The 18,451-nt window shown below is 34.0% G+C and overlaps 1 protein-coding gene across 2 annotated transcripts in view; it reads left to right on the top strand.

Annotated features, from left to right (window-relative positions):
- The window catches only part of FNBP1L (formin binding protein 1 like), a 105,678-nt gene that overhangs the window by 67,773 nt on the left and 19,454 nt on the right, over positions 1-18,451 (top strand). For both annotated transcript variants that reach the window (XM_029948762.1, XM_029948763.1), the window contains exons 3-9: positions 2,014-2,067; positions 3,318-3,465; positions 4,198-4,260; positions 10,109-10,213; positions 13,663-13,791; positions 15,485-15,631; positions 17,408-17,611. In XM_029948762.1, coding sequence (XP_029804622.1) covers positions 2,014-2,067; positions 3,318-3,465; positions 4,198-4,260; positions 10,109-10,213; positions 13,663-13,791; positions 15,485-15,631; positions 17,408-17,611 — 850 coding nt within the window. The remainder of the gene's footprint in view (positions 1-2,013; positions 2,068-3,317; positions 3,466-4,197; positions 4,261-10,108; positions 10,214-13,662; positions 13,792-15,484; positions 15,632-17,407; positions 17,612-18,451) is intronic.

Here is an 18,451-nt window from a genome sequence, read left to right as displayed (position 1 = left end):
CTTTTTTGAGGGGGGAAGGAGAGAGGGAGGAAGGGAGTGGGGGAGAGAGAGACAGACAGGCAGTGTGAGTGGGTGAGGGGCAGAGAGAGAAGGAGACAGAATCTGTCAGCACAGAGCCCAGTGCAGAGCTCCAAGTTAGGAACTGTGAGTTCATGACCTGAGCCAAAGTCAGACGCTCAACTGACAGAACCTCTCAGGCACCCCTTTCCCTCCTTTCTATTAAACTTTTGGTAAACAAGTATATAAATGTAAGTCCTGAGGCTTTCATCCTGTACCTTATTTTACAACCAGTGATGACTATGAGTTTTAAAAAACTTGGTAAATGTCTTGCCTATTCTCTCCCCTGACTCTTCAGGGTGTTAAGACCTTCTCTTTTGTATCATAGCACCCTTTGCATACCTTTATCATAGCACTTATTATGTTTTATGTTGTAATTACTGGTATATGCTTCTGTCCTTTCAATTAGAGTGTAAACCTTGGGTGTGTATACTTTCATTTCTAATGTTCCCAGTAGCTTGCACAGGGCCTAGCACATGGAGGATAATTATAGAATGAATAATCTGAATTAAGTAGAATGAATTGATAATGATTTGAGAATAATTAGGACAGTGATTCTTTTGAAGTATTTATTTGAAAGGCCATAGGGCCATTTATTTGTTAAATGCTTATTGTAGGTTAAAGTAGTATATCTCATATTTGTGTTGATGGACTAGTTTCTTTTTGAATTTCCAATTCATTGTCTGTTGTTGCCTTTGTAAAAATCTAGTAAAATTTAATGTTAGAAAAAAAGTCATAAAGACATAAAATATAGGCACCAATTTCTTTATAATTAGATTCAGTAGACATAAAATTACTCTCAACTTCTGTCCTTAACCTTTTTGTGGATTAGTAACAAAGAGTCTGTGGAGCTTTACTTGTCCATGAACCACATTTTGAGAATTGTATAAAGCATTGTGTTAAATGCTTTACAAATACTATCCACTCTAATTTTCGTAACCCTATCAGGTATAGGTACTGTTACCACTGTTGATAGGAAACAGGGTAAGTGAATTATCCAAGGACACATAGATGCCACACAAAACAGCCAGATTCAAACCCAGGCAGTACAGTCTGACTTCAGAGTCCATGTTCCAGTCTTCTTCTGAGTTTGTAAAGATGAGATGAGGTAGCATTTTAGTCTGCGACTGTCTAGAATGGACATAGAGACACACAAAGAAAGTTACAGTATAAATGTAATTAATTTGCCTTTAAAAAAAAAAAGAATGTGAAGGGTCCCATAATGATGTTCATGTAAAAGTAGAATTCTGAAGGATGCTGACCAACTGTTCTTTATCCTATTAGTAAATCAACATCTGTTTACATGTTATCTTAGTTCATATTAAAATACCTGATTTGCAAAACAAAATAGTGATGGTATGTCTTTGAGGTACATATCTTTTTGCTGTGACTCAGTTTCATACACTGAGTACTTTATTTCTTCTGTTCTTGGTACTTTGTTTCTTCTCTTCCTCCTCCTCTTTGCTTATTGGTACTTAATAATCACCCAAATTATTATGACTACACTCATACAAACACAAATAACATTTCTTGTTATGGATATCAGTATTTTTAGAACAAAATGTAGGGATCATATCATATTAATGGTAGTAGATGATTATATTGCTGTCTTGTTTTAGATCGTTAAATTCTTGATATCATGAAATTGGCAACTTACAGAATATTTCAGTTTCAACTGTAGTATTTTTTTTTAATTTTTTGATTTTTTTTTTTTTTTTAATTGAGACAGAAACAGAGCATGAATGGGAGGGGGAGCACAGAGAGAGAGGGAAACACGGAATCCAAAGCAGGCTCCAGGCTCTGAGCTGTCAGCACAGAGCCCTATGTGGGGCTTGAAACCACAAACCGTGAGATCATGACCTGAGCTGAAGTCAGATGCTTAACCAACTAAGCCACCCAGGCACCCCTCAACTGTAGTATTTTTTATACATTAAAAATTTTTTTTTCTTCCTATAGAAATCTGGTTAAGAAGTACTGTCCCAAACGTTCCTCCAAAGATGAAGAGCCAAGGTAAATTCTACACCTGTTTATTATTGCATACTAAAATTCAAAAACCCTAATATTTGTGTTATTTAGTAAAAAAAAAAAATGCTGTTAGCCCTTTATAATGATTTTTTTTAAAGTTTTAATTAAAAAAATCAAAGTTTTATGAAGAAGGAACTACTGTTTATTCTAAAAAGAATGAATATTTCAGTTAAATTTAAATTTAATGAGTTAAATTTCACTTTTCTAAAATTATTGAAGTATGGATTTCCAAGCAAAATATGGACTGGGACTTCACTTGAGTCATTTAGTCTTTTGTATTTTTTCCATACTCAATTCTGTAGTTGTTAGCTTATTAGATTCTTGCTTTTACTCTTAGAGGTATTAAGATAGTTTGGCTGGTAGGTTTAAAGGGATAATGAAAGGAATGAGGTTTTTGGGGTAATCTTAGAATTCTGGAAAAGGTTTAGGAATTGCTTATGAACTTTTTGGTCTTAAACAGGGATATGTGGATGGCTCTGAAATGCAGAAACAAAAAGACTAGACTTAAAACAACTTTGTGTATAATTGTTAATTGTTAGGATTCTTAGGTTAAGTGTTAATGGAGTCCTATCTGAACTGTTTGCCTTGAGCCAAAAGAGTGTTCTGGCACTGTATTCAGAGTAGATCTAAACATTTTAATATAGCAATTCTCTTTGTTTCTCTCCTTCCCTCCACACACATTTTTTACCCTTATTTTTGCCCCTTCTTACCCCTCTTTGGTGCCAACCATAATGGCACTTTACTTCCATTCAGGATGTGGGCAGGCATACAAGCAGCTGTGTCAAGAGCTGATAGCAAAATTGTTCTGTAGATCAGCCATCGAGATGCATTTGAGTGGTATGATTGGCAGGTTCTGCCCTCAAGAGCAAGCGCATCATCTCTGCACCAGGTTCAGCTGCCAATCCTAGGAATCCAACCAAGTTCATTCCCCAGCTCAGGCCAAACACTTGACTACTTAAGAGATTCCAGTATACCAAAAGAGCCTGCAGGTAGTATTCTTATTATTTTCTGACCCCGTATGTCCCTTTATTTATGAATTAAGACTACTTGAAGATAAACAAACATATACAACTTGAGCTTAATGTGGGCTTCTTTTCATACAAAGTTAATTTAGAGAAGAGTTAGGTTAAGTATGTTAAAAGTCTGTCAAGTGTCAGGCTCAATCCATACCTCACAAAAAACATTTGTAAAGAAAATAAAAGTAAATTTCACCATTTTTAATATGTTTTTGTCAGGTTTACCTCGTGTATAGCCTTTTTTAACATCCTTAACGAGTTAAATGACTATGCAGGACAGCGAGAAGTAGTAGCAGAAGAAATGGCGCACAGAGTTTATGGTGAATTAATGCGATATGCTCATGATCTGAAAACTGAGAGAAAAATGGTAATTATTGTTTTCATCTACTTATATAGTATATGAAATATTTTCACATAATTACTTTGCTTTTCAAAGTAATGTTCAGCATAAACTGGTTTTCTGTTTCAGTTTCTTCTAGCCAAAATGTTAGATGTTATCTTAAGATATTCTTGCTAATTTGTAATCTTTTGGGATTTAAGACCAAGATTTGATAACCTACAGCCCATGGACCAAATTTAGCTTCCTGCCTGTTTTTTTTAGTTCCCATGAGCTAAGAATGGTTTGTACATTTTGAATAGTTGAAAAGAAAATCAAAAGAATATTTCATCGTATGTGAAAATGTATGAAATTCAAACTTCAATGACTATAAATAAAGTTTTATTGAAACACCCGTACTCATTCATTTACACATTGCCTGTGGCTGCTTTCAATTATATCAGAAAAATTGAGTATTTGTAACAGAGACCACATGGCTTGCAAAATTTTTCAACCCCTAATCAATGAATCATGTATTTTTCTAGAAATTATATCTGTTTTAAAGTATTCAGATCATACCTATGAAATGCAAGTTTTGCTTTACTAATCTCTTCCTAAGTCTTGATAAAGTTTTATAATTAGTACCTTAAAAAAATTAAGTGAAAGCCTTTTGGGGTTTTTTAAGACTTTTAGTATTTAAATTAATTTTTGGGGGTTGTTGTGTGTATGTGTTGTTGTTATGTTTTTATTTTTTTGTTTTCCTTTTTTGGTTATGATCTTCAGCATCTTCAAGAAGGACGAAAAGCTCAACAGTATCTTGATATGTGCTGGAAACAGATGGATAATGTGAGTTATAGTGTCTTCATGCTTAACATAAAATTTTATAGACTAGTTTAGCCCTAAATTCTCCTATGCTTCACATCTATTGAGTTGAATATTTCTCGATGTATTTACTCATTTTTGACATTGGCATAGAGAATGTGCATTTTGTTATTTTTTTTCTGTATGGTTCTATATTTGTACCAACTCTGTAATCTTCAGATAACTGTAAATGCTTAAGAAGACACTTTCTGACTTTGCAGTAGTTACAATAAACTATTGATATGAGGTAGGAGTAATGGGGATAGTAATAGTGATGTATCTTAGAAGACCATTTGACAGAGACTGAGAGGACTTAGATTCTAGTTGTACCTTTTATGATTTCTCGTGAAAAATGAAGATAGTGGACTAGATTTGTGAAATATTTCTTCCAGTTTAGTGATTCTATAATGTAAATGCTCCTAGTACTGGACTCCTGTCCTAGACTATTTAAATTATAGGAAAGAAAATACTTGATAGCACTTATAGATAAAATTATAAAAGTGTGATAATTATTTACTCTAAAAGCTTTCCAAGACTACTTGCTAATGTGGTTTTTCTTAGACATTCTGATATACAGTCATTTGAAACACAGGATGTCTGCATGGAACTTGTTTTCCCTTTTCCTTAAAATTCTCTACCAAATGATGTTCTGTAGTATAAGATTAATATTCTTTTTGAACCCTCAGGTTGCCAAGCAGCTTACTCTTTACTTGCATATTTTTATTATGAACACTGTGTATTCCTTGAAAATTAGGCTAAAGGGAGTTTTTCATGTTAAATTAATCAATTTAGTTTGCAATTTGGAAAAGGACTTTTAAGTTTGAGATGAAAAAGCCTTGTGTATGTATGTGTTTTGGGCCATTTTTTTCTTTTTTCAAAACCACATATTTAGGGCTGCCTATGTGGCTCAGTCGGTTAAGCATTCCACTATTGATTTCAGCTCAGGTCATGAACTCAACAGTTCATGGAACTGAGCCCTTCATCGGGCTCTGTGCTGTCAGCTTAAGAGTCTCTGTCTCTGTCTGTCTCTGTTTCTCTATATCTTTCCTTGCCCCTTCCCTACTTGTACATATTCTTTTTCTCTCTCTCTCTCAATAAATATTTTTTAAAACACCACATATTCAAAGCTTAGATTAAATTTCTACTGTATAAATGTCATTGATGTAAGATTCTAGGCATCAGTGCTGATTGAGAATTCTTAGTTATATTAATAGCCTCTTTCATTTTTGTTTTCATTTTCATTCTAACTGGTTTTTACAAGACTTTTAGGTAGTGTTTACCTTTATTAAATTTTAAATCACCTTAACTAGCATTCTTAGTATCTGCCACTTAATGAGTGTGTGTGATGTATATGTGTTTTCATTTGCACATAATAACAGACTCCTATACTTGTGAGTCATTGGTCCCTTTAAAAACTTGTGTTGGCACAAATTATTCTTGTTTTATGTGCTGACTTGCCTTTAGAACAATTGGCAGTTAATAAGCAAAAGTTATAGGGGTCACAAGAAAGAAGCATCAAAAAAAATGTGGGAGTGATTTCTTTAAGACATTAATTAACAATACCATTAAAGGTGAGTTCAGCTCAGCTCATATTTATTGAAGGTATTCTTGACATGTACTGAGTCCTGGTACAAAAGTAAATAGGGAAAAAAAGTGATTAGTGATGTAGTCCATGTTTTTGTAGAGACTGTGGTCTAGTGAGGGAGACTGACAAACATAATTTCTGTGGAATATGTCAAAATATTTGTAGGATCCCATTTCTTCTCTATCTGTTTAATCAAGAAAATGAAATTGTTAAAATTCCTAATATTTTTGAAATAGTTGAGATTTAAAGAAGTGGGAGAAAATGGCTGAATTAGTGACATAGTATTAAAAATTGAGGAAAATAGCTTAAAAGACAGTTATGAACCACAAGATAATGAAAATAGGCCACCCTCACATTAAAGATGGAGGGCAGAAGAGAAGAGCTTGCAAAGAAGATTTTTGAAGGAGTGGTGAGAGATTAACATGAAAAAAGTACCAAAGATGCCAGGTCTGTCAGTTAGTGGGCTCAGGTAACACAGCTTGCAAATTTATTAGAACAGGACTCAGAAATGGAGCAGTCCCAGAGTTGGTCCGTAGCTCGATGATGTCACTAAGATTGCTTCTGCTTTCTGTGTCTACTTTGCCATCTTGACCATGTTGGCATTTTTCCTCAGGCTTGTCCCCTGTGGTCAACAGGTGACTGAAGCAGCCAGGCACCACATCCTCCTTTAGTTACGTGCAGAAGCAGGAAAAAAGAGGGCATTTCTCTTCTCACTGTTCCTTTTTATTGAGGAGGGAAAACTTTCAGAAAATCCCCAGCAGACTTCCTAATTGGTACCTGTGACATGACGAGATTACTCATCCATGCTCCAGATGTGGGGAGGCAAGTAAAGCAAGGATCAGCCATTTTCAGCAACACTAAGAGATAGGCTTTTCTAAGAAAGGTTGGGGAAGAAGTGTCTGTTTATTAGTCTGCCACACAAAGGATGAAGGAAGGAGAGTCTTTTCTGGGATGTTTTCCTATATTAATGATATATCTTTCAGGAAAGAAGGTTTTTAATATTATTGTACTAGTGATTCTTTTGCTGTTGCAAGGAAATCAGTAGCTAGGTTTTACTTCACAAATAATAAGACACCTACTATAAAAGTACTTTTGTATACAGGTAGCTTCAAATTGCAGCAAAATTCAATTTTAAAACACAGCTCTGAACTGAGTTTCAGAGAAATAAATGATGGAAGTTTATTTTTAATATGGACATTTAATCTTAATCTTCATAGGAAAGTCTTCATTGTCTATATAATGTACATTCAGATGTATTTATGTGCTTTGAATAATTGTACATCTGTCATTTGATGTTTATACTAATGAAAATAGTAAATTTAAAGAATTTTATAAAATTTTATGAGCACAGTTTTTTAATTTAAATTGTATAGGTATGTCTGGTTCTAGCTAGCTATATGGCAATCTGAACTAATAGAGAAACCTCTTGGCTACAAATACCTAGATATAATCACTAAAATACTTTTTATTGTGTTTTAAGTTCTTAGAGCTGAAAGGGAAGTCTGTAACTGCTAAAAACTAAGGGTAACTGGAAGCCAGGGCAGTAGATGTATGAGCTGATACAATGGCATTTGAAGAATGGAGGCAGAGGTGTTGGGGTATGGTGGTTTATTAGACCTTGCAAGGGCTTAAGTTTTAATATACCAGACAGAGATGATGTTTTAGCTCTGTTTTGGAGAGTTGGAACTGATACCTCTGAATAAAGGTTTGATCCTTCAAAGGACTAATCTTTTAGTAAAAGATGGACTATAAGAACTCTGCCTACTGGCAAAGTGAGACATCACAGAAATTTGTCTCTACCTGAAGGTCAAAGGAGGAGAAGTATCCTACGAAAAATTTAAACCTTTGACTTTGTAGTTAGGAGGTTTAGAATCTAAATTTGTCCTCTTTGTATAATTTTGTATTCCCTAAGTCAAGAAGGTGACATTGTAACTTGTTCTAATAAAGGGATCAGGCAAATAGAAACTGTTGACATCCTCTGCTTTCTTAAGAACAGATAGACCGGATCCCCAGACATTTCAAGAAAACAACTATGTAAATACCAGAGACCAAAACTAACGTACAGTGGGGGAAAAAGCAGCTTTGAAGGAACAGTGACTATGAAAGGAAATAGAAAATCACAAAAACAAACAAAACATTCACAACTATTAATGTTCTGAAAAGGAATAGAGAAGATATTACATATATGAGATAGGAATAAGATACTATCAAAAAAAGGAACACATAAACAGAGAAGAACATTAGGGTAGCAGAAATGGAAAACTAACTAGAAAAAATGAAATTGAAGAAATCTGTTTTTTTTAATGTCTTTATTTTATTTTGAGAGACAGAGAGAGTGAGCAGGGGAGGGGCAGAGAGAGAGGGAGACACAGAATCCAAAGCAGGTTCCAGGCTCTGAGCTGTCAACACAGAGCCTGATGTGGGACTTGAACCCATGGACTGTGAGATCATGACCTGAGCCGAAGTCGGATGCTCAACCAACTGAGCCACTCAGGTGCCCTAGAAATCTTTTGAAGAAGAGCCAAATGACAGAGATTGAAAATATGAGTAGAGGATTCATCCTAGAAGTTCATCTTAAATAATAATAAACATTCTAAAAGAGAATACATTGAAATTGGATAGACAAAGATAATTCAAGATTTCCCAGAACAGAAAGACATTGAGTTTCCAGATGGGAAGGAGTTTCTAGGTGCCCAGAACAGTGGACTCACAGCAACACATATCTTCACAAAATTTCAGAACAGTTAGGAGAGAGAAGATCCTACCAGCCTTCAGAGAGGAAAACAAAACATTTTTTTAAGTTAGTTTTTTATTTTGAGAGAGAAAGAGCATGATCAAGAGAGCAGAAGGGGGAGAGAGAGAATCCCAAGCAGGTTCCGCACTGTCAGTGCAGAGCTGTGGGGCTCAGACTCACAAACTGAAATCATGCCTTGAGCCATAAGAGTCACTCAGCAAGAGACACTCGATTGAGCCCCCCAGATGCCTCCAAAACAAACATGTTTTATGCAAAGGACCAGTAATCAGAATGGGACAGGAAGCTAGAATTTAGTGGAATGGTTAACACTTTCACATTTCTGTAGGAAGACAATTTCCAACAGTTTCATACCCAGCCAAATTTTATCAATTAAAAGTGATGGTAAAGTTATTTTCAGCCATGGAGACTTCTCTCCCACAAATCTTTTAGGAAGCTACTGCTGAATGTGTTCTAGCTAAATAGGGAAATGAACCAAGAAAGGGGAAGGTGTGGAATTGAGAAATAGGAGATTCAAATCAAAGGAGAGGTAAAAGGAATCTCCAATAATGGTGAAAGGAAATTGCGGGGTAACAGCTATGCAATAGGTCCACTTTGGTGTAACCAATCCAAATTTCAAAAATCTTAAGTTTCACTAGGTCAAAGCCTTTGGAAGAGATTTCATCAAGAAAATAAAATTGACAGAATTCTGAATATGTTTGAATTAACTGAGGACAGATCTTTAAAGAACTGTGTAAACTAGAGTTGAATTAAGTAAAAAGTACATTGAAAACTAAGCAAATTTAGTCTAGGAATAAAAGAAAGGGGTTTTATTTTCTGTTTTTTGACAGTTCGGAGCCTGGAACCTGCTTCAGATTCTGTCTCCATCTCTCTGCCCCTCCCCCATTCATTCATTTTCTGTCTATCTCTCTCTGATAAGTAAACATTTAAAAATATGCAAAAAAGGAAATATGGTATATATTGCATGGCTCTATTGTGAGTAGCTTTTACAAAGTCATAGTAATTTGTATTAAATATGAAAAAAAATTTTAAAGACCTAGTTCTGGGTTAATGGTATTCCTGGGACACCTGGAAGAAACAGTATGAAACACCTTAGGAGAGACATTTCTGCATCCCGTCACAAAAAATAAAAACAAGCTAACACCAAAACCAGCCACATAAACATATAAAACCAAACAAAACACCACATGAACCAAAAGAAGTCCTAATGAAGAGCTTATAATAAATAATTACAAAATACATGTGATTTTTTTTCCTTATTAGCAAAAGATGAAGTATATAATATTAACTCAGTCATGCCTATGATTTTTTTTTCCTTTGGTCTATAATGTCTGATATTTAAGTCACATGGATTGATTGTAATACTAAAATTTCTATTTCAGAAAAATTTTACTTTTAGTGTGTAATTCTATACAATGCCAGTGGCAACATTTTAAAGTTATTTGTTAATGAGAGAATTTTATTTCTTAGTGTGATATTTTAATTTTTTTAAACAGAGTAAAAAGAAATTTGAAAGAGAATGTAGAGAGGCAGAAAAGGCACAACAGAGTTATGAAAGATTGGATAATGATACTAATGCAACCAAGGCAGATGTTGAAAAGGTAAGAAATAATCCAAACTGACTTTGATATCAAAATATTCACTTGCATATGGAGGGTAATTACAATATTTGTATTGATATTACATTTCCCCAAGAGAAATACTAGGTTTAAAATCTAAAATATACAAATATTTGTGTACTTCAAGTCACATGTTAGTCTGATTGTGTTACTTTATTGTATTGTAATGTCTTAACTGCATTCCGAACGCATAGAAAAGACGATTGCTATTGAGAATGAGTTTCTATCCTATTCCCAAAGAGAATAGAAGTCTAAGGTATGTTGATGATGTGTTTAAATAGGGGTTGGGTAGTGTGCTTCCCCAACTTGACCCAAGGCAAAACAAGATAAAAGTGTCAGAAGTATGTGATGTTAGTTAGCTATTTATGTTTTTGTTTCATTTCTTCATTTATTTTGGAGAACTGAACTCTTGTCACTGGTTCAAGGCTAGATGTTCTATAATATAACTGTTTGTAGGATCAACCCTGTTAACTACTACTGCTTAGCTTTTCCTTCCTTGAGGTATGTTCTTTATCTTATAACATTGGACATTTCAGGGGGATATTTTCTGCATTCCATTTTCTTTACCACTTAAAGCCATAAAATGATATAAAATTTAGATTACAATTATCTTAAAGTCCGTCTAGTATAGCTTGTGAGGGTTTTATTTTTTCTACCCTGTTTTTAATGACTTTATACCTCTAGTGATAATAAATTCCTTGTCATTGGAAATACAGACTTAAGGCACTTTGTTCTTTTTTTGATTTTTCCAACTCTAGTATTTCCTTATATTGACCCCACTCATCGCTGTATTTAGTGTTAGTTTCTTTGAGGTACTAGAGAAGTATTCTGTATTTTTTACGTAATAGCTCTTTAGATATTCATAGCAGATTCTCTACCACTAGATGAACCACTGTGTTTCTTTATTCTACTGAGGAAATAGCTTCAAGTCACCTTTCATTATGACTGGTTTTTTTGGATACCTGTTAATTTGTCAATGTCCCACTTAAATTATGTTAACTTCCAGTTGGATATAATAATCCAGATAATCTGATCAGTCCAGAGTTTGATTACCTCACTCATTTTGAACACCAAGTTTATGTTAATTATGGCCTAAATGATAATTGATTTTTTTTAAGCTACCACATTGTTTGGATGGACTCCTGGTTGAGTTTATGGTTAACCCCATGTCTTTGCACATATGCTGTGATATTAGTCTCAGAACTTGTCCTGTTGGTATTTTAAATGCATGTGTACATCTGTATCAGTAATTAGACTTAACTCTGTCAGTATTTTTGGACCCTGATTTTAATCACCCATATATTTATTTCCTTCCTAGCATCATGTTATGTACATAATGTGTTGTTATTATTTGATAAAAGTGGACCACAACCATTAGAAACACTTTTATACATGGGAGGCTTGTTTGCTGGTTGATGTTCCTTAAGAACTCCTTTGACTTATTATCAAAAATTGACAGGAATACATAGCTTATGTACTAGGCAAGATAAGGAACTCTAATGGCACTCTCATTTAACTCATTTTTTTTTCATTTTTTTCTATAGAGATCTTTTTAGAGACTAATTAGACCTCTTGAAATCTAGATAGAACATGTTTAATAGTTTGACCTAACTTAAGAATTTTAATGTTTATAGTTTCTTTTTTATGCTCATTTGTTTGCAGCCTCCTTACTTATTACAGAATTAGGAAAACTTTGAGGATTTGCTTTAGGAACTGTAAACTAGAGGAATTCTGTTGTAAATGATGGGAAGAGAAAGGAACATAGTTTCAATTGAGCAGATACTGATAAAAGTTTAAAAAAAAAGTGAAGAAGGTGCAAGCCTATTACTGATCTTTCTAAAGAAAAGGAAGGCAGTTGCATAACAATGTGAGTATATCATAACACTCCTGAACTGGTTGCTTAAAAATGATTAAGATGGTCAATATTATGTTAACGTGTATTGTGTGTTTTACAACAATTAAAAATTAAAAATTTTTTTTAATGTTAAATATGAAGCCCATGATGGGGGGTGGGGAGGCTTCAGTTATTCTAGTTTTTTAGCCTTGTACTCCTACATACCCTATTGGAACCTTTGCCTCAGGCTTTAGGAATCACAGCCAGTGACTTACAACAGGAGCCATTTCTCCTGACCATTGTGGGCAGGGTATAATTAGGAATCCTCTTTTCCATCATAGGTTGTGGGAGCAGGGAGAAAGGGGTACGAAGTAAATGAGTGTGTACTTAAGGTCCCAGAACTTCAAATGTATTTTTCTGTAGAAATACTTTGGGCTATGGTATTTAGTTTCCATAGTACATAGGTATTATAATCAAGTACACTGTGAATTAAATTCATTTTTAAATATTACATTAAAATTAAAAATTTTTTAATTGTCATAAAACACAAAACATATTAACATAAAATTGACTATATTAATCATTTTTTTAAGTGACCAGTTCAGGAGTATTATGGTATACTCACATTGTTATGGAACTGCCTTTTCTTCAGAAAAATCAGTATGGGCTTATACCTTCTTCACTTTTTAAAAGAATTTTTATCAGTAGTTGCTCAATTTTTGTGGCGTTTTCTAGTATCTTGGCTACTATGTATTTCCATAGGTAAATTTGTTTCTGAGTTCAGAAGAACTAACCTGTGGACCTACTGCTAGAAAGTTAGAGACTACATTTTGTAGAAAATGGAATTAGAACAATTCCAAGTGTATTCATGATGTGTTTTACAATTTCCGAAGCACTCTCATATAACATGATTGATTCCTTCGAACACTGTGAAAAATGGAGTTCACTTCTTGTTTTTTTTCTTATTACTTTAGAGCAGTTGAGAAATTTATTTAGATTGTTCTCTAATAAATCTAGAATTAATGATTTTATGTGGTTAGTATTCTAATATTCCTACCATTGTAGATGATGCTAATGTGACTCATTCAAAAAGCATTTCTCTAAGAAATAATTAAAGTACCTCTGGTCTTTTATAGAGATGGAAATCATTGTTGAGTATTACCCTATCCTAAAATCATATTTTTAATCATTAGTTTCACTGTGGTACTGAGTTGCATATAAGTGGATCATGTTTTAAGAATTGTTTAACTCTAACTTTTTAACTGTCTAAAATATTTCTATGGTGTTTTTCTGGTTAAGAGCATGCTGTTTCATGTCAAGCCATAATGTTGTCATTCATTTAATTTTTAAAAATCTGGATTTGGTAAGGAGAAACTTCATTTGAACAGATTATTGCAAAGGGAAGGACTATTGCAAAAAGAGGGATTGTTCCAGTAGGGGAGTGCTCCATCCATAAGATCTGCAAGCATCTCCTTAAATTTTAAATGATATTAATAGTCAAGTCTCGTTTTAGTATAACTTGTAGAAAATGAATCAGGTATCATTTTGTTGTTGTTGTTATTTTTGTTGGTAATGATTTGGACCAATTTGTTTCTAGGCCAAACAGCAGTTGAATCTGCGTACACATATGGCTGATGAAAACAAAAATGAATATGCGGCGCAATTACAAAACTTTAATGGAGAACAACACAAACATTTCTACGTAGTGATTCCTCAGATTTACAAGGTAAAGTTTAGATATATGAAATTAATCTAGTTTTAGAGTTGGAAGAACTTGGTTACAGACTTTATATGTAAAACTTTTAAATTTCAGGCATCAACCAGGATGTTTCTAGACTCCCTAGTCATTAGGTCTAGTGATAAGAAATTCTCTTAATGATTATAGATTTGAAAAGTAAATTGTTCCTAACTTTGAAATTAGAAAATTTCCTAAGATTTATTATTAGTGTAATAAACAGTCCACAAAAACAATAACATTTTCTAGATAAAATTTAATACCGTATCATTGAGTATTAGAACATAGGGGAAATTCACTGGAATTGTTCTTGGTAAGTTGCTTGCCTAGAATTGGGATGTAGTTTTTTGACACTGGAGTTACTAGCATTAGTCCAGGTGGTAGAAATAAATCTTATGAAATGTATTTGCTAGCCCGGTTTTTGCCTACTTGTCTTCCTAGATGCCAGATCATAAATGTAAATCAGGCCATGAGTTTGGTTACAAATTCCATCCATCATCACTTAATGATAACAATTGCCAAACAGCCTTAGATAAAGACCCAGAATTTATATGAAGGTTATTCTAGAAAGAAGAGAAATTAGAGTAAAGGGATTACGTGAAGCAGTCTTGAAAGTAGTATCTATTTGGGAGAGCAGAGCTTATATGGAAAGAGTTGTCAGCCCAAATATATTTTCTTTTTCTCTATAAGGCAAATTAGTGGTACAAAGGAAGCATAGTTAAAGGTGGTGGCCTGGAGTGGGTGTCCTACTCCAGTCATTTAATCCAGAGCAACTAGTCATCAAACAGTGGTGCTTTTCTAGGCTCTCCAGCTAAGCCTTCATGTTCTGGGGAGACCCGAACTGTGTTTTGGGCTTAATCCTTTTGTTTGGACCTTGCTATGGATCAGTCTTGCCATTTGGGTTTGTTTGTTGTTGTTTTTTTTTTTTAGTGTTTTAGTTATTTTTGAGAGAGAGCATGGGTGCTAGAGAGGCAGAGGGAGAGAGACATAGAATCTAAAGCATGTCAAAAATGCCTGTAAGTTATTTGGCATCACTTGTCATAGCATAATCTTAGTGGCATGTGCCAGTAAAATTTTGAATTGTGGGGATTCCATCGTATGTACCATTTTCACCTTCTGGCTTCCTGCTTTTCATTTTGTACCTCCAATCCTTTGATAGTCACTGAGCTGTAGACTGACTGACTGGTAGGTCTGAGTACCTTTTGGGATTCAGTCGACTATGGATACTTAGTCCAGCAAGATCTTATCAAAGTAGTCTGAACTAATTTAAGGACTTAGAACTCTCAGACGTACATATGTTACAGGCCAATTGCTTGAAAAGAAAGAAAAAAACCAACAAATCAAAATTCTGTTTTCAAGTGCAGCTTTTCCTGGAAGCATAGACAACTGCTTGACTGAAGAATGAGAAGGTGGAGGTGGTATGAGGTAGGGAGCTGGTAGCCTGTTAGGGGGTCTCTTTAGAATACTTGAAAACCAGTGTTACCTGGTTTAGGATGTGCTAAAAGACTTGATTTTTTTTCTTTTGTTATTTAACAAGTCTCAGGATTTAAGTATTGTAAGACTCTTGATAAGGTAGTCACAAGAGTGTGACTATTAATGTAGAATCCTAATTTGGGGAGGGGGTTGCTTCAGAATGAAAAGAAAATTCAGTATTCCTTTTTTTAAAAAAAATTCTGATTATTAGCAACTACAAGAAATGGATGAACGGAGGACTATTAAACTGAGTGAGTGTTACAGAGGATTTGCAGACTCAGAACGCAAAGTTATTCCTATCATTTCAAAGTGTTTGGAAGGAATGATTCTCGCCGCAAAATCAGTTGATGAAAGAAGAGTAAGTGCTATATAATTATATTTGAATAAATGTATTTTAAAGACTGTTCTAAACACTAAAATTTTGGTTGTTTTGAAAGAAAAGAATTTTAATACTTCTCTCCTCACTAAATTTTGTTCTCCAAGAGTATAACATAACCTGTGAACTGTAGGTTACAGTGTTATACTCTTATTCTAGTGAATGTTTAAGAAAGAAGTAGATCTAAAATTATTTTAAGAATTGCTTTTATTTTTTCAAAAATTTTTCCTGTTTTTTATTTATTTTTGAGAGACCGCATGTTCAGGGGAGGGTCAGAGAGACAGGGAGACACAGAATCTGAAACAGGCTCCAGGCTCTGAGCTGTCAGCACAGAGCCCGAGGTGGGGCTCGAACCCACAAACCGTGAGATCATGACCTGAGCCGAAGCCCGATGCTTAACCAGCTGAGCCACCCAGGTGCCCCAAGAATTGCTTTTAATACAAGAGTTGGCACTCGAAGTGTCAGTAGTGTATGGAGTAATGGGCCATGGCTACAAGGAAGGGGAGTAGAAGGAACAACATAGCTCTACTCCTCTTGAGAAAGTATATTCAGTAACCTTCTGTCATAATTAAGGCCTGGCAAGACTCTTGTACCTGGTCATTTCTCAGTAAATATTGAGTGATCAGAAAGGATGGTTGGCAGAAATTCAGGTTATGAGAAAAGAGCAAGAAAAGAGAACCGGTGTTTGGGGAGTGCTAAGTATGTACCACATATTTTAGTCTTCATAGCAATTTGGTATTATACTAATGAGGATCCTTCCTGCAACAAATAGAGTTCAACTTGAATTTTTAAAATAAAAAGGATTTTGAGGTTCTTTAATTGGGAAATCAGAGGACATTTATATTTCAGTATGGCTGGCTACAAGGTTACAGATGTAGTTAGGTACCTTCTTTCTTATTCTTCTTATCCTTTAGCAAATGATTGGTGGGGTGGCATTAATGACAAAACTAAGGTGTGACTTAACGGATAACTTTTGACTAAATGACAGGCAAAATGTACAATTGACAGAAATAGGGAATAAAAGAGAGTGGTTAGGGGTCAGGAGGAGTTTGTAAGAGATTTTTCAAAAGTATTCTGTTTGAAAATAATGAGTTTAAGGTGTCGGAAGAACATTCGTATAGTGGTATGTACGTCCAAAGACCGTATATAGTATAGTTATGTGAGTTTTAAAGTTTTAGGGAAATGGTAATAAACTTTAAATTTCTAAAGTTGCTTTTTGTATTTAATACTGTTTGTGAGAGCTTTCTCCATTTCTCAGTTAACATTCCCAACTATGTCTTTAATATGTGTTGTTTATCTTTTGCCCTATTGATGCATGAAAGCCTTTCAACCTCTTACTCTTTTACATAGATGCCTTTTCCCCTGTTTCAAATCAGCTTTTTGTAGGTATCCTATAAAGCAAAAAACCTTTTTCTTTTGAAACTTCTTAGAATTTCTACTTAAGAATAACCTCTTTCTGTATTCCTCTTGTCATTTAGATCTTTCTTATCAGCTACCTTGTCCTTAGATGAATTTCAGTGGGTTGAATATTACAAATTAAGAAAATGTTAATTTGATTATAAATTAGTATTTTATTGGGATTAAAATATTTAAGGTTTATTACTAACACACCAGAAGAAATTATCACTTTAACCTTTAATGATTACTGTAGAATTATTTCCTTTAAAGTTTTGTTGGTTGTTTCTTGAGTAAAGTTTTAAAAGCTAATGGTATTAAAAATAAATGAAATGATTTTAAAAACATGTTTCTTATGTGTAGGACTCTCAAATGGTAGTAGACTCCTTTAAGTCTGGATTTGAACCTCCAGGAGACTTTCCATTTGAAGATTACAGTCAACATATTTATAGAACCATTTCTGATGGGACTATCAGTGCATCCAAACAGGAAAGTGGGAAGATGGATGCCAAAACCACAGTAGGAAAGGCCAAGGGCAAGTTGTGGCTCTTTGGAAAGAAGCCAAAGGTAAAAGTCATGAGATTCCTCTGTGCTAATAATTTTATTTTAGTGTGTCATTTAAATCAATGTAGGTGTTGAGTGGATAATGGCTTACTATTAATAGAGAATAACTATTTTAATTTGAATTTCAGTTAACTTTTCACTTATTAGGAACAAAGTTTTGTATCTTAATAGTAAAAATTATTTCTGGATTTAACGTTTGACCACTACTTAATGAGTAAAAATATTAAATAGTTGTTAATATCTCTTAAATTATGTTTTTGAAATTTCACTTGTTTGCAGTTTCAATCAGAATTTCTAAAGATATGTGATCTAACTATATAAGACCACCAAAATTGCAGTTCTCTATTAGAATGAATGATTGACTATAGCAATAATAAATGTCACATTAGGTCTTATAGATCGTACTAATAAAGTTATTTTTAATCATCCATGTGAATGTTTAGTGGGAGGGGACCAATTTTTGTGGTTATTTGAAGTTTAAAAATCTCTAGTTTACTAAGAATCTCACTCTTAACTTCTTGTTGGAACCCATTTTTTGATGTGCTGTATGTGTTAGATAAATCTAGCTCAGCAGCATGAGCAAATGGAGTAGATGAGTGCTTTATCTGACCAATTGAGTGATGATGATAATAGTGTCTATCTAGTATGAGAATAGATATGTACTTTTAGTCTGAAATGCTCTATTTATTAAAGTATAGGTGACTTTAATTGATTTTTCTGATCTAGGCATAAGAATGTAGATAAATTTAACTCATAATATACCTATAAATCTCTTCAGAAGTGCACTTGTAATTAACTCAAGCATTATTCTGCTTTAAATAATCTATTCCAGGCGAGAAGTTG

Source organism: Suricata suricatta, chromosome 8, assembly GCF_006229205.1.
Source record: "Suricata suricatta isolate VVHF042 chromosome 8, meerkat_22Aug2017_6uvM2_HiC, whole genome shotgun sequence".
Lineage (NCBI taxonomy): Eukaryota > Metazoa > Chordata > Mammalia > Carnivora > Herpestidae > Suricata > Suricata suricatta.
This window is presented reverse-complemented; position numbering and strand designations above follow the sequence as displayed.